The following is a 23,639-nucleotide window of genomic DNA, read 5'->3' as shown; positions in this document are numbered from 1 at the left end:
CCTTTAACATAATTACAAACTGTGCGTCATACCTTAGTATATTTTTTCCCATACTGAGGAGTTACATAGGCAGTTTTATAAAAGAAGGACGAAAGATATCAAAGGGACAGTCAAACTCATAAATCTAAAATAAACTGACAACGCCATGACTAAAAATGAAAAAGACAAACAGACAAACAATAGTACACATGACACAACATAGAAAACCAAGGAATAAACAACACGAACCACATACTTAACATACTTAAGTGGAACTTTATAAATACATGTAGTTGTACCCTAGTTATATCCTCTTCTAGCTGAAGTGGAACTTCACCAGAAGAGCAAGAGCTAGATTCTTGACAGTGAACTGGCTTATCGTAGTCAAACCGGTACTCCGTATTCTGCTGAGAACTAATCCCATCATATATCTCAATAGCTTGCAGTTGGTTATTGTCTGTATTGATAAGTTCTCTGTAACCGCCTGTACATACTGTGAAGGTCAGGACGTACCTGCAACAAGTTATATTCATTATACTCAAATAAATATACAGGTGTAATTATAAACTTTAATTTGTCAGGTTTTTTTTATAGTTTATACAAAATAGAGCTATTTGGTATAATTGAAAATCTATATGAATCACTTAGGAACAAAGGTGTGAATGATTACAAGTCAGCTGTCAAAACACGTATCGTACAGTTAACAACAATGCCCGGAATGACAAACTATGAAACAACTTAAAGATGAAACGATCTGAGAAATACAAGAAATACAAAAGCATAATTGAAACATAATTAAACATGCAACTACAATATGGAACAAGAACACACGAGTATGGCTCGGGACAAGCGCAAACTGATCGTTTGTTATTATTAACGGAAATACAAGATGACCTCCGTTGAATAATTCTATTGCTTATATCAGTATATAACTGTAGATTATAATTTGCTGCATTTGAGTTCAGATTACTAACTATTTTCATATTTAAACGGTAACTCATGAAATGATTATGAGTCATCATATATAGCATGTGTATAACAATAATTATGACAGTAAGACAGTTATAACAAAGATCACTGTGAACGGAGGAGTACATCTTATAACGATAAGACATAAGACAGGGACAACCAATCGAGTTCTAACTCTACACAGGAAAAATTGCAACATATGTTTTCCATATGTTTTTCATATGTTCGAAAACATATGTTTTCATGTCGGGCCTAAACATATGTTTTCATGTCGGGCCTAAACATATGTTTTCATGTCGGGCCTAAACATATGTTTACATATGTTTTCAAACATATAAAAAACATATAGAAAACATATGAAAACATATGTTGCAATTTTTCCTATGTACAAAAACTACACCTTTTAATACACAATAAACCCGTACAATGGAACTACACGGATCAAACTTACTTTAGTGGTGTAGAGTTAGTTTGGAAAGATACACAATTTTAGTATCGAGAATTTAATATGGTATCATTTACCTGTCCCCTGAATCCGCCTGGAATACATTGGTACCATTATTCATCCTACATTCTAGCACTGTATTAGCTATTGGATTGTAGTTTGAAGGCTGGGGACAAGTAAACGTATCTCTGCTTACTTCCGTTTCTACACCTATTACAAAGTAATAAGACCCATGAATAATAAGAGGCATATAACTCTATATTAACTAGAAAATGCAGAAGTCAAAGCAAATTGGACAATGTTATAGCCAAAAATCGACGAAAATAAACAAAACACTCCAATAATTATATACACTGAGCAACACGAACCGCATCAAAAACTTGGCCTCTTTGATGCTGTAGGTGTATTAGCAAAAAATGCTCAAGACATGTCGTCCGTCGTATTGCCCTCGAAATGTATATATTCAGTGACTGATCTCAAATGGTGCTCTTATAATCTTGGAAATAGAGTTATTAAGAATTATCAAGATAATTATTAAAGGAAACGCTTTATCAGTTAGACGATCGTACTAACTGGGCGATAAATAGCACATATCCTGATGTTGTTAGAATGTTATTTCATATACAGAAATAGAAATTAAAAAGCTGCAATCATCTGTATTGTCTTCAATAGTAAAAACACAAAAAAACCTACAAGTTAAGATCATCATTGTCAATTTGTACATGATGGTGGAGCAGAATATGAATTTTGAATGACCTATTGGTATCTTCCACCTCTTCCTGCTAGAAGGAAATCAAAATATGAGGCAGAAGGTATTGTATACATAATATTCCTTATTTCCAATTCAAAAGAATAAATGCGTTCAACATAGACAACCGACTAGATATATATTAGTAAGAGGATAATCAGAACTAACAATGACGCAATTTTTCATTTTAATCATACCTGTCTGCATTAAAGGCAATATACAAAGTCGTATTTTATGAACCATAAAATATATTAGACAATAACCTATCGCACTGTCGAACTCACCTTTGATAAGTTTATGATGAACTACTAACACATACGCATCAACGATTCCAAACTGCAGGACCCTAATGTAGGCCGGAACAGGTGGAATATGATCAAATTTATACAGGACATCTATGGAGGCATCAATGTCAAAATTCATTAAGTTAAATTCATCTAAATTAGTCCAAATCTGGTCAACTTCTGATTTGTTTGTTCCATCAGTCATAAACTCATAGTCAAATTGTTTTGATATATTACTGAACTTAGCAAAGGTCGCATTGCCTTTCTCTATCACAGGTTTGAATTCATCGCTCTGTACTGAAAACAAATTAAAAATCATATTGATAAGCTTCGTGTCGATTTAAGCGTGTGTAGATGATATATTATTATTTTATACACAATGTATTTTTATTTGTCGGCAATTTAACTCAAAAATTTCTAGTGACTGTATAATGAATTGAATCATGATCCCACACGATATTCAAACATTGTTGAGTAAGATGGGTGACAAATAAAAAATACATTGTGTATAAACTATTAATATAACATCAACACACGCTTAAAAACACGTGTCTTATGTCTATCTCTAGATTCGTCTTCCGTGACAAAGAAACACTACGACTATTTAAGTTATATTTTTATATAGCGGCTATGGTCGGGTGGTGTAGAGCGTTGGACATGAGGCTAAGCGATTGGTGCTGTAGTGTATCAAAGGTGTGAGTTGGAACCCGCTGAGGGATGCACAAACATTTTTCAGCCGAAAATCTAACTCTAAATCTGTTTGGTGTAATTTTCAGACGTACTTATAAATATAATTATTTTCTGTGACTGTATCTTACATTAATTTGTAGGATCCTTTACTATAGATAATTTAGCTGATCTGTAAAAAAAATCTCCATGCCTTATATATCATGTACTGTAGTAAGACGCTAGATTAAAAGTGACGTGGAAAGGTAACACCCGGTCAACAAAAGCTACATTTTTATGAAGCCCAGGTAGTCGTGTGGGCTAGCGGGACGGCTACAGTGCAGGCGATTTGGTGTCACGATATCTCAGTAGCATGGGTTCAAATTTGCGAATATATATATATATATATATACAAATCTGAATTTAAAACAACGTTCAAACCTATGATTGCGTTGGATAAAAAACGCAATTTTTATACGTGTGCATGTAACAAATTTAGTTGTAAATGGGGTCTAAATACAGCACAAACAACATTCTCCAAAAGACCAAAAACGTGAAAAAGTGTATTTTAACAAAACGCATTTGACTAACAGGACGAACAACTGAAGTTCTTAAACCCTGCTGACGGTCATTGACGATTGTCAAATAAATTGATCACAAGATGTAACAAAATGGATCTTAATATAAATTTAATTCTAAACAGAAAACAATAAACTTGCGGCAAAGATTTTATGCCACAAACATGAGGTGCCAAAATTGTACACCAGATCCGGATTTCGACAATAAATGTCTCGTCAGTGATCTATGGGATCGACACAGTATTTGGAAGACCATATATAGATAGACTTGAATTTTAAAGAGTCAAAATAGGATGAACGGATCATATAAACCGGAGGGAAAATATGATACAAGCTCAAACGAAAAAAAAAATAAACAAATCTAGATTGAAAACTACGTTCAAACCTATGATTGTGTTGGTATCGCAATAGTTGGAAACCAATTTTGGTGGTCAGTATATAAAGAAAGTTTGCTCAAGATTTAATAATCGAGATTTGGGTAAAGACAATTATCGTATGCTGCTAGGTATTGAAGGCTTTAGCCGAGGGCCGATTTGAGTCGAGGGATGATACCAGGACCAATATGGAAAAGTCATGTTATTATCTATTTATCACATTATTTAAGTTTTGCAGGAAAGAGGGAAAAAGCCTCGAGGCCGATATGGGAGTCTCGGGATGATACCAGGGCCAATATGGAAAAGACATGTTATAATCTATTGATCACATATTTAAGTTTTGCAGGAAAGAGGGAAACAAGTTCAATTATAACAATTTAATGTAACAAAACAGGTAAATCATTTTCAAATTTACTTTTTATCATTTAGTCCATAGAAATTTATTGTCATATTTCCACTTATTTTAGAATATGGCAATACACAAACGCGAGAATTTGGGAATATGGCAATATACAAATGCGAAAAATTTGCACCGTCATTGTTCGCCATTGTCGTCAAGGACGCAATGACTTCACGTCATTTAATGGGGTCAATATACTCTTTTTTTGCCCCCGGCAAATTTGAGATTATTGCATATGGAAAACCCGACGTATTCGTAATAAATATGTGATAAAATAATTTATCATATGGATATTGTGATAACAAAGTATTGATACCCACTATAAAAACTGTACAGTGCTATTTTAAAGTCATATTGATTCATTTATATTGCCTTGAGGTTATAAATTGAACTCCTGTTCACTGTTCTTTCTCGTGATCATTAACAAAAGTATGAGTTAAGGTGTTAAAAAAATTGCAAGTATTGTTGATCAACAGGATAAATTTTATCAAGAAGTTTAGCAATTTGCTGAGAATAATACATCTAAGCACAACCATCTTTATACTAGGGACAAATTGAATGAGGTAATTTCTAAAGTTAGTAATGCAAAAAAGGCATTGAAGAAAAGTGACCAAGACAGACATTTGCTAAAGTAATATGATGTTATTGAAGTTGCAGATATTGAAAAAAAAAAGAGGAAATGGTGAATTTTGTTTTGTTTTATATGACAAATATAGAAGGGGGTCTGAAATCGAATGTAAACAAAAATCTATCCCAAATCCTGGAATTTTAATTGATCAATTGATTTTTGGTTGCTTAACGTTCAATGGCAAATATTTCATGCATATTCATGGCGATGTATCAAATTAATCATATTATGCATTATTGCATACAGAAGTTTGTAGTCAATATGGTACATCAACCTGAAATCGTAACTCTATATGATCACAGTAAATAAGGGTGTACACGTATTGCTTAGGGAACTTTAGGTCACAAAACACAGATGCTGAATCGGTAGAATCAGAAAGAGAACCTAACGATTCTGGATCAACTAGTACAACTATTGAGGTTGTATCAGAGGAATTCGAAACCCCAATCATTCGTGCTAGAAAACGTGCCAACAAATCCAAGCAGATGTCCTTACAAGAAATGCAAAACAGAAACTGGGTGAGTTATCTGTTGGAGACAACGTTATTATCCCAATACCACAATATGACCGTGCACCGACCGATCCGAGGAAAATATGTCTTAGGACAAATTATAGGACAGTGTCTCAGACTGTACATCGAAGCTATCCTAAGATAATCTTAACAAATATGTCCTATAGTAGTCCTAAGTGCAATTGTCTCGTTGCCTTATAATGATGCAATTATTCCATCAAGAATATACAAACATAGAAAGCTTTGCGTATGGTACATTATGCTTGAACTAAAATCTTATATAATAATATAAATGCAAGTTTTAAAAATATTTTAAATCGAATAAATGGAAGAAAATAAAGAAGAAAATTTTATTTAAAATAAATACAATGTATACCGTTAAATAGTGTAGACATTCATATACGGTAAAATATATGTTTAGTTATAAATAATTAGATGAGACGAACTCAAAGTGCCAAACTGTTTAAATTTTTGTAGTTCAAATGGGAATCTCGTGTTATCTTGGTATAAAAACTCGGGACATGAATAATTTACTTAACACAGTTTCGTAGAGCTGAAAGGTGGACCATCATGAAGCATATGAATAACGTGTGTGTGTGTGGGGGGGGGGGGGACGATTTCACAAACCAATCGATCTTTTTTCATGACTAGTCGAAAACATTTATTTTTAACTTGAAAACAAACCATTGGTTTTAGATTTCCATTACCCCCCTAAATTTAAATTGTTGCTCTTCTAGTGTATGGTCACGGTAGCAGCCATGTTTGTTTATATACTAGGGCAAGATAAAATTATCGTAAACGTTAAAATGGTTTTAAGACTATCATAAGACAGCTTATGAAATAGTAGTCTTAAAGCTGGGACCAAAACTATCGATAACACGACTAAGAGTAAAAAATTATCCTAAGATGATCTGAGGACATGTTTTAGTTCTAAGACATCTTCAATGACACGGACCCAGATTTACAACTTTCCCTGAGGGAAGCTGTGAAAAAACTGGTATTCTTGCAAATGTGAAGACGATTGTAACAATTCGAAGTGTAAATGTAAAAAGCAGAATGTATTGTGTAATTCGAGGTGTTATGGTTCGCTCACCTGCTCGAACAAATAAGAGCATTATATATTATTGTACAGTATTGTAAATAGAGTTATCAGTGTTTTTCATATTGATTCGTAATTTAAATTGAATTTATTTTTTATCATTTAATTTGAAACTTATTATATGTGAAATATTGTACAAGTTATAAGTGAAATTAAGCCTTACACGCAATTTATAATGTGTATAGACACTTTTTGTACAAAGTCAAATTCAGATTATAATTTGTACAATTTTTTTTGTACAAATTATAATTTGTACAAAATGATAACTTGTACACAACATATATATTTAAAATGTTCTCAGTTCTGTATATATTTGTAGATGCTTCTTTTATTGCTAATCAGATTGAGATTTTGTGATCTTAATGAGAAACGAACTTTTTGAAAATAAGTTTTGATCAGATATTGTGATCTTTGGATTTTGTTATTAAAAAGAGAGGATAATTTCGCATAACAGTACATAACTATGTATTTAATTTGCTAGTTATGCCTTTATCGTATGAAGGTATACATGTCTAAATGTGCTCAGATATGTATTATATACAAAACCCTAGAGTGGATTAACGGATTTTTAATGTTCGTTTGGTCATGATGAGGGTAGGACAAAACACAAATTAAATGAGTTATTATTACTTCATAACCACATTTGTACATATCGTATATAGTCTTACAAGTTTTGCAAGTACTTCCAACAAAACCATATGAACACATGCACATATTGTTCCCATAACAACGTCCAGGATAACAGGGACTCAAATGTGAACAGACTGCTACTACAAACAAAAAAGATACATTTATCGTTCAATATAAAAATAATAAAATAAGGAGATCTGGTATCATTGCAAATGAAACATTATCCTACATATTCCACATGACATGGATTAAAGCAATTATTATTCACTGTAATTTTTTCAAAAATTCGAAAAACCTTTAGTCAGCTGGAAAAGCACCAACAGACGTTAAAAAAAAACAACGGCCCGATTAAGGACAACAACAGCATCCGAAATCAAGCACAGAATTTTCAGCCAATTACTTTAAACAGACAAATATAAATACTGATCTGACAGTTACACATTTTTTAGCACTCAATCCTACTCCAACATTGCTTAGCGATGCAATAGCATAACAGGAGAACAGGTGAACAAACTACAAAAATCAGATGGACTTAATTGATTTATTATATTGGTACAAAGCACACTTAACACGAACATAAATTAAAAGATCCTCAAAGTATCAACCAACTAGAACTCGGAGTCACTGAAATCTTAATCTAAGCCAATAACAACGCATAAATACAAAATGTTCTCCAATACTTAAATATATGTCACTACACATGCAATGATTTAGCATAAAAACATGAATACCGTTTGAGATAAGCAGTAACTTGTGCAATGCTAAAAGATAATTGCATAATATCAGCATAATTTTTCATAAATGCATAGAAAAACATATTGATTTACCTAAACATACAGATATATAACTATGATGTTCTAATGATAAAGTGCACAAAAGTGATCAAGAAGTATTATATCCATTGTATTTAGATTCACGTGCTATATAAGCAAAAAAGCCGTAAAAACTGTAATTTGATATCCCGTTATTAATAAGAATTAAAATATATTAACGAAATCCCTAAAAAGATTACATTTAAAATGTGTTTTCGAACAGCGAGTGTATTTTGTTTTAAGAGAATGATATTTAAAAATTTCATATAATAAAGAAATGTCCAGGCAAAATCTTTAAAATGCCTTGAGATATATACTAAATTATATTATTCAATCCTTTTAAATGATATTGAATTTATATGGGACCAACAAATTAAGACTGCATAACACTTAAAGTGAATTTGTCTTTAGTAAAAAAAAGAATTAAATCAAGATGATAAGATTCCGATGCACAATGAAGTAATGATTGAACGTTGAATAATGCTCCACTGTTGTTTTCTTCAATGCATTACAGAAGATCACGCCTATGTGCAACACCAAAATGCAATTATGGACTTAAAATTGAGAATGGAAATGGGGAATGTGCCAAAGAGACAACAACCCGACCATAGAAAAAAAACAACACAGCAGAAGGTCACCAACAGGTCTTCAATGGCGCGAGAAATTCCATCACCCGGAGGCGTCCTTCAGCTAGCACCTAAACAAATATATACTAGTTCAGTGATAATGAACGCCATACTAATTTCCAAATTGTACACAAGAAACTAAAATTAAAATAATAAAATAAGGCCAGAGGCTCCTGACTTGGGACAGGCGCAAAAATGCGGCGGTGTTAAACATGTTTGTGAGATCTCAACACTCCCCCTATACCTCTAGCCAATGTAGAAAAGTAAACGCATAACAATACGCACATTAAATACAAATAATATTGTACAGTACTGTTGTGAACGTTAAATAAAGCGATTTTACCTTTGTGTTTACGTAATGTCGGTCACAGGATAATTCAAGTTTGCTGATTTAACGTTACGACGTTCCACCAACATGGTATTCGAATAACATCTTTTCTAGCTTGTTATTAATTCTACATTTGTTTAGTTACTGTTATGTAGCTGCTGTTTATTGGTCAATCGTTGCCTAGACGTATGAAATCGTGCTTGCTTTCTGTATAATCCAATATTTATGTACGTACTCACAGTGATTTACATATGTATTAGAAACTATTGTTGTCTAAAGTATAAGGCAACAATTTGATAACTAATTACACCGTCCACTGGTTCGATGCCACTGCTGGTGAACGTTTCGTCCCCAAGGTTATCACCTGCCCAGGAGTCAGCACTTCGGTGTTGACATCAATATCAATTATATCGTCAATTTTATAAAGTTCCTGGTTACAAAAGTATAAATTTTTCGAAATACTAAGGATTTTCTTATCCCAGGCATAGATTACTTTAGCCGTATTTGGCACAATGTTTCGGAATTTTGGGTCCTCAATGCTCTTCAACTTTGTACTTGTTTGGCTTTATAGCTGTTTTGATCTGAGCGTCACTGATGAGTCGTTTGTAGAAGAAACGCGCGTCTGGCGTATTAAATTATAATCCTGGTACCTTTAACTAATTATAACAATAGCCTACGTAGTATCAATGTATAATATACATAATATGCAAGCAAAATACACCTTATAACTTCTTATTGGGTAGATGACGAATATTGATGATACACATACTTGTTTGAAACATGTGAAAAAAGAATATATGTCCGCGAAACACTATACCCCTTCACCTTTTTCACATTATTACACTTCCATGTTCAATGAAACATTATATCCGGCTAAAAATCCGCCTTCAGTATTTCCTATTTTATTTTAATTTAGTAGTACATTCTATAGCTAGACTCAAACAAATGGACACACATACAAGATATTTCAATGTCCCCATACGCTGGATATAATACTAAGGAGATAATTCCTGACAAAACTACAATTAAATATTTCATGCATGTGTGTTTTTTAACCGTTATCGTTTGTTTTAAATGTATATGCCTTAATTTTTGCGTACGTTGTTTTGTAAATTAATCAGGCGTTTCGTTTTATCGTTTGACTAGATCCATATGTTGATAAGTCAAGGCCTTTGCTATGTATTTATTTTGGTCATTGTAACAAACCACGAGGTGATCTATAAATGGTAATGTCAGATGAATCTGGTCTCGGATAGTTGTTTTATTGGCAATGATGCCACAGCTCCATATATGGTATCTATAGCCAATACACCTTATCGCTATTTAGTCCATTCCGGGAAAAACAGTCATTTATACAACTTCCTGTTTGGGTCACCGGTCGAAAAATGGAGGTCATCAGTAGTGAGCTGAGGGAGAAAAAACTTTAGAAAGTGATCATCAAGAAACTTTGAAATAGTATGATCCACTTTTTTCGAAATTAAAATTGAAGTAAAAAAATATTTTGTTTGAAGTATTTACGGTAGTTTAAACAGGTCTCATTAAAAAGTATCATGCATGGTGCATTGTTTAAACAGGGTCCCAGATAGCTTCAACTGGATGAAAAAGTTGTGTAATTTTAGAACTTATCTGGAATGGAATAAATAGCGATTAGGTGTATTGCCTTAAAGTATATCAAATTTATAAATGAGTACGTATATATAATGAAGAGGTATCATGAAAATTCCGTCAAATAAACAGCTATTAAACTTATTAAAATTACAAATATTTCTAGGATCTGACTAGTAGCTCTGCATGAAATATAAATCAGCTAAAACTTACTTCCAGAACATATGTCTCCTGTATACCCAGCGGGACAGTCACACACGTTAGGTCTGATACATGTACCACCATTTTGACAGCTTGGGGAACAAATAGCTGTAAAAGTAAATTGCATATTACGACATACGAAAAAAAAGAGAAGTAAAATAGCAAAACTACCGACCTATGTGGAAACTTAATACGGAAAGTCATGTATCAAGTCGAAGCTTCAAATGTTCAAGCACATCAAACAATAACAACTGTCATGTTCCAGAATTTGTACAGGCATTCCTTAATGTAGAAAATGGTGGATTAAATCTGGATTCATAGCTAGGTAACCGTTTCACTTATACGAATAAGAATAAGAATAAGAATTTTATTAGTTGAAATCCAAACAATAGGATTGTTACTAAAACAAACAAATATAAAATCAAAACAAATCAACAGACTGATAGACAGGCATATTGATGACAAAACGATAGACATTAAAGAATTGTAACCGGAGAGCATGTATCTACTCTACAAACTTATATCGTCACCACCGGGATTCGAACCCCGGTCGCCTGCGTGACAATCAGTGGGTTATAGCCTACTGAGCCAAATAATCGATTCCCTCGCTCAGTTGATTAAGACTGGCTTTATATGTTCTACCTGTACTAAGGAGGGAAAGCAACCCCGCTACACTATTCCCCCACCACAAGAGTCATCATATCTTTATATATGACTCTAAACAACACAAACCCTAGCTATACTCCAGATAACCATCGTGGATATTTTAGTTTGGCGCCAATGTAACCGGAGAGCATGTATCAACTCTACAAATTTATATCGTCACCACCGGGATTCGAATCCCGGTCGCCTGCGTGACAGTCAGTGCGTTAACCCACTGAGCCAAAGAATCGATTCCCTAGCTCAGTTAATTAAGACTGGCTTTATATGTTCTACCTGTACTAAGGAGGGAAAGCAACCCCGCTACACTATACAAACATGTATCATTGAAAAAAATATAAAGATTATTAATATTAATTATAATACTGTGTTTGACAGCATGCCTCCTCTATAAAATAAACAATTCAGATATTATGATTAAAAAATAACATTATAAGTTAAACCACCAATCACACACAATTCAAATACTAGCATTATAAGTTAAACCACCAATCACACACAATTCAAATACTAGCATTATAATTGTTTCTCTCATTACACATTTCACTTGTATTGTTAACAATGATAAATAAAATATCACATTCTTCCCAAGAAAATATAAAATCAAATTTGTTTTCTTTACTCATTGAATTAAAACTGGGGGCAATACTAGAAATTTCATTAAAAATTTTGATCCTAGTTTTATTAACATTTGGACATGTATTGATAAAATGGAATTCATCTTCCAGCTCTTTATGGCATAAAAAACATATTCTATTTTCCAAGGCTGTTTTGTTGTATCTACCGCGTTCAACAGCCAGCATACCATTACTTATTCATATTTTGGAATAATTGTTTGTAATATTTTTATCTAAATTCAATAAAAGATACTTTTCTAGTTCAAACTTTACTTTAAATTTTCTATAGGTTTTTAGTTTGTTTCTATTTATTGAATTATCATCATTAAAGAGACAATTTTTCCAAAATATTATGTAATTTTCATTGAGATTCTTCACGAGGGCTAAAAGTAATCGTTTTTTCGAAAAGGTACATTGATTTTCCCAAACGTGAGTGAATTTCAATTTCGCTAGTAGCAATTTTTGAAGCAAATCCATCATTTAACTGCTTGTTAAGTTTATAAACATAATATAATAACAAACTCCTAGTCATTTGAATTAAAAATATGTAACCAAAATCTTACAGAAGACTTAAGTACCTGTATACCAAGAGGGTACATTCACAATTCAGCTAATACAGCTGTATATACTGCCTTTGAGTTAACATAAGACTTTTGGCAAATTTGATCTGGAGTTTTACTGATTCCAAAGATAAGTATTGAGATTCAAGAGTTTTGTTGTTCTTCACAATATTTAATGACCAAATCTCACTACAATACAGTAATATTGGGCTAACACAAGAATTAAAAAGTTTCATATGGGAAAAAACGTCCATCTTATCTGAGTAAAGGGCTTTTCTAATACAGAACAAAACCTTGAAATTTTTATTATAGAGGAGATTTACAGCATTAGTAAAAATTCTTGATGGCTTGAATAGTATACCTAAATATTTATATTCTGTGCCGCATTCGATTACTTCATTATTCGATACAAACTTGTCTTTAGTAAGTTTTTTAGCAATTTTATTAAATATAACTGTTTTTGTCTTGTCAAGATTGACAGTCAAGTTCCATTTTTCACAATAAGTGTTTAACTTGTTTATACACTTCTGTAAACCTTCTGAAGATTCTGATATTAATACTAAGTCATCTGCATATAAAAGACTAGACAATTTTATGTAATGTAATGTTACAGGATCACATGAGTTATCAAACATTGAGGTTAAATCATTTATATATGAAAAGAAAGTAAGGGAGGGCTTAGAATGCAGCCTTGTTTTACTCCAACTGTGGAAGGAAACATCTTAGTCAGGGGCGGAGCCCGGATTTTAAAAAGGGGGCGAAATTTTTAAAGATCGCCGAGCGAAGCGTGTAACAAAGTGTAAAATGCACGTTTCAAGGGGTTCCTAATTTGGGCATGTATATTGTATAGTTGCTGTAAAGTGTAAGGGTTGGACATATTTTATGCTATATTCTCCCTATTAATTGTCTATCATAAACTGATAGTATGGATCCAAAGCTATGTACTGCTATATTACATGTGGGACTTGTCAGTAAAAAATAGACATGGGAAATTCTCCTTTGTTGTATGTTAAGTTAGAATAATCTCACAGATTTCTTGTTGTAAACCAGATATACGCCAGGCTATTCAATGAAATTTACAATACGACCGACACGATTTAAGAAAGACAAACAAGATATTTTTATCCAAATGTTTGGTTGATAAGTGTCACCCAACAAAATTAAGGGAAGTGAGGGGTTCCAAATTAACCAAATGCTACAAATGAGTCTAAAATGACAATGAGTTTATGAATGACGGTCGACGAATAGAGACACAAAGGTCACACCCAGCAGCCGGTTGCAGTTTGGTCTTGAAAAAAGGATTTAATATATCAGTTCTGCAATCCAGACATTCCATTCACACATGCAAACCCCGCCCCCAAAAAATACGTCCGGTTTTTTTTATTCATCGTGTTTATTTAATGCTAAATAATTCTGTTGGAAAGGAGTAGGTCCGGTAAGACACCTTTTTGGCCCCAAAATATAGCAGTTTTACAAAATTGTTAAAATGTAAACGTTTAGTTATTTATTGGACAGTAGAATGCTTCTGCTACATAAATATGGGCTGTTTTTGACAATACAATGCACATATATCGGGTACTAGCACCATTAAGTCATGCTAAATTCCTGAAATCTTCACATTTCTAGCATTTTAGTTAAATTTTAGACGGTTTTCGTGTAAAACGAAAGTGGCCGCATTCGTGTTCATCCTTACTATTGAAATGTAAGTTGTATTTTATGATAATACATAACATATATAAAGGTTGAGGATGAACACGGATGCGGCCACTTTCATTTTTGACAAAAACCATCTGAAAAGTGACATTTTTCGGCATATTTGGTAGATTTTTCATATTTAAGCTTGAATCGGATCGTTTTTAATTACTTAATCAGTTAAAATCGTTCACATAAACTAATTGATTCAAATGAAATAGACACTTAAGTGTTTAAAAAGTGGTCAAAATCTTTCGTCAGATGAACCTGAAATTTGAGGCCAAAATCGGTCCTTACCGGACCTACTCCTTTTCGTTTCTAGTAGCAAAAAAGTGGACAAGATTATTGTTTTCAATCCAGATACGGCCAGAATTTTTGTTTTTGAAATGCAAAAACCAGAGTCAGATTTTTTCTTTCAAATATATATTTCAGACTGCCTTCTTAAACAAATAGTTCGTTCCTTAGACTCTAAATCTATTTAGAGCTTATACTGACTGGGGTTTATCATTCAGCTATGGTATTTATAGTTAAAATGGGCTGGGGCGTTTGGATTGCTGTGGAAGTTTTTATCATGAAAGTGTAATAGAGTGTATATATCTATATGGAGTTATTTTCTTTCAGAACCACAGGTCATTCTTTTTCAGTATCAACCCGGATGGTACCATGTTTCAATGAAATATGCTCCATGGCATAAAATCATGCCCTGTGTGAGGTCATTATTTTCCTAGATAAAGATACAGTCTATAATTTACTTCAAAATCATATTCGTCTGATTCTTTTTTGTTGCCGATTTGGGAATTTTATTTTTAATACTTTAATCAATGATAGGTGTAAAAAAAAAGTCGTCATTGTCCAAATTTTAATTTTAGAAACCTATAACGTGAAGTTTGGTTAATTTATCGCTACAGTACACCCCCTCTGGATCCGCCACTGTTACTAATGCCTTCAGTGACTTTAACTGCAAATAAAACGTCTTTGTACATATCTTTTAGAATATTAAAGAATGGTCCATTTATGTTATATTCAGCAAGTTTGTGCAACAGGGCCTCTCTATTTATAGTGTCAAATGCTTTTTTTTAAATTAAAATAAAACATGCATATATTCTTTTGTTTGATTTAAAAGCTTTATTAATTATAGTTTTTAAAGTTAGAATGTGATCACTAGTTCTGCATCCTTTTTTGAATCCAATCTGTTGACGACAAATAATGTTATTAGTTTCAGAATACGTTTGTAAAAGATGATATAAAACAAGCCTTTCATAGCAAGCAGCACTTCCTCCGCAGTTATCCTAACATTTAAATATTTGTTACAATTACTCAAAAAAAATATCATCAGTACATGATTTAATATCAGAATTTTTGTCATGGGTAGTATTCATGAGATTTTTTAAGTATTCAAACCATTCTTTTAAATAGCTGGAATGTTTAAACTAGGATCATTTAGTTCCTTTTTCTTTAAAGTTTTAACAGTTTTCCAAAATTCATCTGAAGAATTATTTGATTCCAAGATATTAGTCAGCATTTTATTTCTAAACTGTCTATATCCTGATCAATTTATTCAGTACCTATTTTTGGGACATAACTTCTAACCTTAGTCGCTTGTTCCCTGGTTCTTTACACAATTTCCTAGTTTGGTGTTTTAAAGCTCTAAATTGGGCTTCACATTCATTATTATAGTATTTTTTATTTATTTATTTTTTTTACTTTTTGAAATTATCTTTGGTTATCCCTGAAATTGGTTTGTTTTGGGCCAAAAAAAGCAGCATTATACCAAAAGATGACATATTAGAAACATTTTCATTATTTTCTTCCATACTGGATACCAAGTTGTTTTGATCTGAGATTTCTGTTAAATTTAAATGTATTTTCATATTCATTGTTCCATTTTATGCACTTTAAAGGAGTTTCTAAGTTTTCTAGAGGTTGCTTATTCATTTGAGACATGAATATATGAATTCGCATAGAATTCCATTATATTGACAACAATGTGTGCAAAACAAACAGACATAATATGTAAAATATCAAAACTTTGGAAACAGTAAAACTAAGCTTTAAATGCAAATGTAAATTTCAACAAAGGAAAACAAAATAGCATAAAGACAAAGTACATTATCTTAAAAGAAAGACAAGGATATATTGAATGACCATAGCACAATAACACAATGACGGGATGTATAAAAACCAAGCCACGAAAAAGTATATAACAGAAAAAGGAATAAACAGTACTAGTTAATTTTAAAATTATAAAAATACAAATAAAAAGAACACCATAACACGTAGTTCAGATGATAATTAATCTCAGTACCTAGAATCTACACTTCAAGACAATCATGTATTATTTATGAAGTTGATACGGAATATCTATCAACAAGATATTGGTGAAAAATAACAAGACGTTCTTTCACATAACCCTTGTTTACCAACTTTCTGCTCAGACACTAACGACGTTTTACTGGCCCTCTGGTATATTTCACCCCTCTTTTACAAAGTCGGAATAACAACTGCAAGCCGTAGAATACCGAATGAGTTGGGAAATGTATAGCATGTAAGAAGTTACGATTGTTGCAGCAAATATGGAAGGAAAGTGATGATTTCAAAATTAAAATCGTATCGTTTGTCATAGGGGCTGGTACTGATATGAACGTTTATTTCAATTTCAAGGCATAAGTCACAAAGAGGGGCAGATGAAGCCTTGACCATTTATTCATCTCATTTAGAGTTCTGAAGAATTAGTTAACGGAACCCAACCAGGATCATTTTGAGTGCTAAAGGAAAGAACATCATCAATACATCAGAATGTGAAATTATTTGATCTGGCTTGTTCGATCTTCTGATTTTGAAGAGTGTCTAAATGAACTTCAACTCTCACTAATAGGGCGACGCGGAAGGGTGCACAGCTCGTTTTCATCAGAATGTCGACAATTTTTTTGAAAAGGTTTACATCCAAATTCAACAAATATTGATATAATGATTTATTTGTTTCTCTGTGAAGCTATTATTTACCAATTTGATATAGTATCCAAAAGCAATAAATCTAAAGCGTTTACCATTTTATATTGAAAAGCATTTTGTATTAGCTCTTTTAGACGTTTTTCAATTTCACATGAGAAATGATGATATACAAGGTTAAAAATTAAATCTTCTGATTATTTTGATTTTTTTTTTTTCGTGTTCCATGGTTCAAGCTGATGTGTTGGGTTTTTCTGAACTTAAGACTATGAGACATCACCTTTCGGAGATGTTCATTTTAAATTATTTTTAAATCGCCAATTATAAGATGACCATACGGCTGTTAATATTTCCGAGTAGGAACAGTCACATTTCAAATGTTTCGTGTACTTTTCTAAATCAAAGTCTTGCAAAGCTTGCTTATAGTTATATATGACTGTAGGATACAATAAGAAAAGTCTGATTTTGAAAATAAAATGGAATGTTGGAGGTTTCCTCGTTGTGAATTTCCTCTTTTCAAACATATAATATACAGGTTTTTTTCGGGAACACACCTTATACACATATATTGATTTTAGTCAGCCATTATTAAAACTAATGTCAGAATTTCTATGTATCCTATGGTGTTTCGTAATGGTTCCGATCTTACTGGTTTAAAAGGACGGAAAAGAGCTACATTACAAATTATACTAACTATAATCTGTGGAAAATGTATTTACGCATCTCTTGTCAGGTGCATATATATAATCTCTCTTACAATTTTTAAAAAACTAACAGGCAGTAAAAAAAGAACAGTTTTAATCATAATCCTAGCGAATGATGAAGATGTTAAAGAAGGTTATCAAAGCTACCATATGACGATCTAGGGTACAAAGAACCAGAATCGTAACAATTTTTAAATTTCAAGACGAGTAAATATCAAGCAAAGAGAAAGAAGTAGCAATTTTGTCAGTGAAATATTCCAGAAAGCAAATACATGTTATTCATTTCTAAAATATCTTAAAAGTTATCTGTCAGAACATTATAATAGGGATGGATTATTATGTGTATAATTATAAAACTTTGGTACCCAGATTTTTACATTAGGTGAAAATGTTTAAAGGGCAAAAATTAAAGCATGTTTTGTTTTGCGTTTTTCTTTTCCAATTTTCTATTGTTCGATAATTTTGCCTTTTTGCCTTTCAATCATATTTATAAATAGAAGCGTCACGTTTATCATTAGGTTAATACAGGAACATATATATTAGGTTTACTGTCGCAAATATCCGTTTACCTGTCCTCACTATACGCGTCACAACATTCAGCAATTCAAAATGTTGGCTTTATTAGTTACAGACAAGGAGATATAGAATTTTACGCTTACTGCCATCCAATCAGAACCATTGATACAAAATAATTGCATTAGAATAGAAATAACTATATTGTATTTGAAGCTTTGCGGACGGCCATCGGTAGTTTTACTGTCGCAAATAACCGTTTACCTGTGTCCGCTACGCGTCGCCAGGTAAACTAAATTTACGACAGTAAAACTACCGATGGACGTCCTTAAAGCTTCAAATACAATACAGTTATCTCTTAATTGATGTCTTGTTCTACAGCAAAACTAGTGGTATGCACATGCGTAAATTCCATTCATTACTTTAACTTTAATAACATTTTAATAGATGCCTATTCCAAATGTTAAATATTTCGGATAACAGATATCTTGCATCAGTTTGATCACGATATAAAATGAATCATTTCAATCAATTCTGATTAAAAAAACAATAACAATCTTGAAATCTTTACAATAAAACAGTTTTATCCGAATGCTAGTACAATTCTAAAATTTCCAAACATGACGCAAAGATTGCAAGAATATGCCTTTAATAAAAATAGTAATTTGCGATATGAAATGGCACAACTCTAAATTCCAAAGGTGACGACAGTTAAGATTCTTCAACAATTAATTAACTGCGTGGAAATACATTCCCAACTGCATAATTGTACAACCCATCCAAATGAATAAACCCTGCAATTTAAACTAGTAAAATTTAAAAAAAAAATGTAAAAGAGTCCAGTACGGAAGAAGTGCGTGCCTATGTTATCTCAAATGACGACTTAAGACGAGGTCGGGTTTGCAGGTGAAGTCACTACGATGACAATTCATGCGTTTGTTGAATGGCTGTTCTGTCTCGTCAACATACTGCATGTCACATCGACACTGAAGAAGGTATACAACATTCTGGGGTATTCAAGTTAAATTACAAAATATAATGTACACAGACCCAGTGCAGTGGCAAGTAATTTTTTTATTATTCAGTATTTGTTGGCAAGTCAGACATCGTCTGTTACCACAGGACTTGCACCATCCTGTAGGTGAACAGCTTTATTAGAGGAGACGTCAGATCTCACAAATAAGTCTTTCAGGCTTGCTGATCTTCGAAAATCTAAGAAAGGAGGATTGTGAAAGATTCTGGATAATTTAGGGTGCTTGGCAACAATTTTCTTTCTGTGGACGGGTGTTACCTGTTTTCGTCATTTTTAATCTAGCGTCGTTACACATTACATGACATATAAGGCATGAGGATGGAATTGTTACAGATCAGCTGAATTATCTATTGTAAAGGATGCTACAAATTAATGTAAGATGCAGTCACATAAATAATTATATCATAAGTACGTCTGAACCAGTGACGACTCTACAATAGATTTTATCCATCGGATCACAAGTAATGATGGTGATATAATTGTTATAATACATTCTGTATATATAATTCGTCTTAACGTCAGCTCAGCAATGTTAGATCTGTAAATTTAATTTCGCAAATACTTTGTTCTTCCCTCGCCGGAATTCGCGGGTCTAGCGCGTAAGGCATAATAATTCATGGCGATTTGGTGCCACGATATCTCATTAGCATGAGTTCGAATCTCGGCGAGGACAGAATAAATTATTTTAATTTTCTATCTTGTGTCTTGTGTACTATTACTTGTCTATTTGTCTTTTTCATTTTTAGCCATGGCGTTGTCAGATTATTTTCGATCTATGAGTTTGACTGTCCCGCTCGTATCTTTCGCCCCTCTTTCCTGCTGTTTACAACGGAGGCGAAAAATACTAAGGGACACTTCAACACATGAGTAAAACAACAATGCAATGACTATAAAATATTAAAAAAATTGAAAAACAAGAGGCTCTCAAGAGCCTGAATCGCTCACCTGATTTTTTTTGGTTAAATCTCATATCAATGATTATTTTGGCTTTTCAATTTATTTAAATGTTCTTTGAATCGTCCTATTTTCTTCAAAAGCAAAAAAACCAACATTTTCTCCTATGTTCTATTTTAGCCATAGGAGCTATGTTTCTGACATACAAGGAAATGAAATATAAAATTTATACTAGATACTCTGAAACTCATTTAGCCTAAGTTTGGCTGAAATTGATACAGCAGTTTCAAAGGAGAAGATTTTTTAAAGTAAGTCAACATGATGAACAAATTCTGAAAAAAGTCTTTTAAGGGCAATAACTCCTTAAGAGGTCAATTGACAATTTTGGTCAAATTGACTTATTTGTAGATCTTACTTTGCTTAACATTTTTGCTATTAACAGTTTATCTGTATCTATAATAATATTCAAGATAATAACCAAAAACTGCAAAATTTCCTTAAAATTACCATTAAGTGGCAGCAACCCAACAATGGTTTGTTTGATTCATCTGAAAATTTCAGGGCTGATAGATCTTGACCTAATGAACATTTTTACCCCATGTCAGATTTGCTCTAAATGCTTTCGTTTTTGAGATATAAGCCAAAAACTGCATTTGACCCCTATGTTCTATTTTAAGTAACGGCGGCCATGTTTTTTGACGGATCAAAAATCGAAGCACACACTTTGTGCAGGATAATCTAAGGAACAATAATGCTAAATTTCATCCAAATCCATTCAGCAGTTTCAGAGGAGAAGATTTTTTAAAGTTAGCAAATATGATGAACAAATTGTGAAAAATTGTCATTAAAGGACAATAACCCCTTAAGGGGTCAATTGACAATTTTGGTCATATTAACTTATTTGTAGATCTTACTTTGCTGATCATTTTTGCTGTTTACAGTTTATCTTTATCTATAATAATATTCAAGATAATGACCAAAAACTGCAAAATTTCCTTAAAATTACCAATTAAGTGGCAGCAACCCAACAATGGTTTGTTTGATTCATCTGAAAATTTCCGGGCTGATAGATCTTGACCTAATGAACATTTTTACCCCATGTCAGATTTGCTCTAAATGCCTTCGTTTTTGAGATATAAGCCAAAAACTGCATTTGACCTCTATGTTCTATTTTAAGTAACGGCGGCCATGTTTTTTGACGGATCAAAAATCGAAGCACACACTTTGTGCAGGATACTCTAAGGAACAATCATGCTAAGTTTCATTCAAATCCATTCAGTAGTTTCAGAGGAGAAGATGTTTGAAAAATTGTTAACGACGACGACGACGGACGCCAAGTGATGAGAAAAGCTCACATGGCCTTTTAGGCCAGGTGAGCTAAAAACGCAAAAAGACAAACAAAACACAACATAGATAACTAAGGCTGAGAAGCACAACCCATACCAAAAACCTTGGGTCATCTCAAATGCTCCGGAAGAAGGGTGAGCTGATCCTGATCCACATGTGGCATCAGTCATGGTGCTCAGACATAAGTACAAACTCTGTAATGTAAGTCGAATTTTGTTGGTCACGTTGTCGGCCGTAAATTTTCAACTTTAACACTTGGAACTCTTCGGTCAATAGATTCCTTGTGAGGTAACTTCCTTCAAGAAAATCATAACAGGAATAGTAAGCTTTGGATTATTGTTAATCCGGGTATCTATGATGAGTTTATTTACACTAATCAATGAATACGTGACGCTCTTGCACGATATGGACATTATCTACAGGGATATACCTATTGATAAAAAATACTGTTCCAACAAAGTTATCAGGGAAGAACTACTCTTGAGATGATGCGATTTTGTAAGTTTTGTGTTTTACCTTGATTTTTTTTTCTTTAACGATTTATGAGATTTGAACATCATAAACTACGGTTGCACATATTTCGGTTGCACTTATTTCGGTTGCACTTATTTCTTATACAAATTCAAACTCTTATATAGATAAATTCAACTCAAATTTCCTAATTCGTAACAATATTAGTCATAATTAATAAGTAGTACAGATTACTTTTTCTAGTGTTAGGTTAGTCTCATGATAGTTTTGTTAAGTGTTTACTATTATAAAGATATATTTACCAATATTGCAGTTTTGGTTTCCATTCTGCCTCCATCCCGGACAACAGTAGTTTTCTGTGTAGTAAAATATACGTCTAACGTCTTCCCAATGAGAGCACCTGTCAAATGTTGATCATGAATTGCATGAAATTCAATATTGATTGTTGTTTATTTTTATTGTGATCTTTGAAAAGTTATCGTATAAGATAGTTATATCTGATTGTTCTTATTATGAACAACATACAGACAATGTTGCATAACGAACTTGACAATCAAAATGTTCCTTATCAAAAACATATATAAAATTATATTTGTTATTTACTTTGAAAATATTTTCAAACATATCATGCTACTCTCTTTACAGCAACCCATATCTATTGATGATGCATGGTAACCATGTCAAGTCTATATAATGGTTTTTATATTGTTGTCATGTGTTTTCGTCGTCTTCGGTGACTGATTTTTATGTTCCAGTATTTAATTATTATTATATTGATGTTTTGGGAGGCGACTTTTCTGATATGGAACTTGCGCCAGTATTTAAAGTGTTTCATATTGAATTTATAACAGTTGAATAATTAATTAAACTATCGATTTTGTGATATATGCCCAGATAGTAATTTTTAGCGCTCATAATAACTCAAATTATGTAAAAAGATTGCACTTACCATCCAAAAAACCAACACTTACAGTAACTTTGATCACGGAAGGAACTCGAAACTTTTGTACAAAAATTTCTGTAAAATACGAAATATCATAAATTTAATCTAGGTTTTAGATCAAAGAGATGCACAATATAAAGTTTTTTTAATGTCGACATTTGACATTTTTGATAATGACAAGGAAAACACTATGTATAATAGAAGGTATACATGCACTGGTGCAGATAGTTATCAAAGGTACCAGGATTATAATTTAATACGCCAGACGCGTGTTTCGTCTACATAAGACACATCAGTGACGCTCAGATCAAAATGGTTATAAAGCCAAACAAGTACAAAGTTGAAGACCATTGAGGACCCAAAATTCCAAAAA

At 32.6% G+C, this 23,639-nt stretch overlaps 1 protein-coding gene and 1 long non-coding RNA gene across 2 annotated transcripts; both read right to left on the bottom strand.

Annotated features, from left to right (window-relative positions):
• Window positions 1–31: 31 nt before the first annotated feature.
• LOC139511126 (uncharacterized) lies at window positions 32–2,744 on the bottom strand. Its single transcript, XM_071297698.1, has 3 exons — window positions 2,426–2,744; window positions 1,471–1,603; window positions 32–492 (listed from the first exon to the last, which is right to left on the bottom strand). Exons 1-3 carry the CDS (start codon window positions 2,742–2,744, stop codon window positions 150–152), a joined length of 795 nt encoding a protein of 264 aa, XP_071153799.1. The 3' UTR covers window positions 32–149.
• An 8,166-nt stretch (window positions 2,745–10,910) lies between these two features.
• On the bottom strand, window positions 10,911–23,378 carry LOC139513720 (uncharacterized). The gene is made up of 3 exons (XR_011662504.1): window positions 23,273–23,378; window positions 22,626–22,723; window positions 10,911–10,991 (listed from the first exon to the last, which is right to left on the bottom strand). It is a non-coding gene; the product is annotated as an uncharacterized lncRNA (long non-coding RNA).
• Between the last annotated feature and the right edge of the window lie 261 nt (window positions 23,379–23,639).

The sequence above is a fragment of the Mytilus edulis genome, chromosome 2, assembly GCF_963676685.1.
Source record: "Mytilus edulis chromosome 2, xbMytEdul2.2, whole genome shotgun sequence".
Classification (NCBI taxonomy): Eukaryota; Metazoa; Mollusca; class Bivalvia; order Mytilida; family Mytilidae; genus Mytilus; species Mytilus edulis.
This window is presented reverse-complemented; position numbering and strand designations above follow the sequence as displayed.

Coding starts and splice junctions, on each gene's coding strand:
- LOC139511126 (XM_071297698.1), bottom strand. CDS start 2,744: ATGATTTTTAATTTGTTTTCAGTACAGAGCGATGAATTCAAACCTGTG. Junction 1,604..2,425: donor TCATCATAAACTTATCAAAG/GTGAGTTCGACA, acceptor ACTTTGTAATAG/GTGTAGAAACGGAAGTAAGC. Junction 493..1,470: donor CAGGCGGATTCAGGGGACAG/GTAAATGATACC, acceptor AACTTGTTGCAG/GTACGTCCTGACCTTCACAG.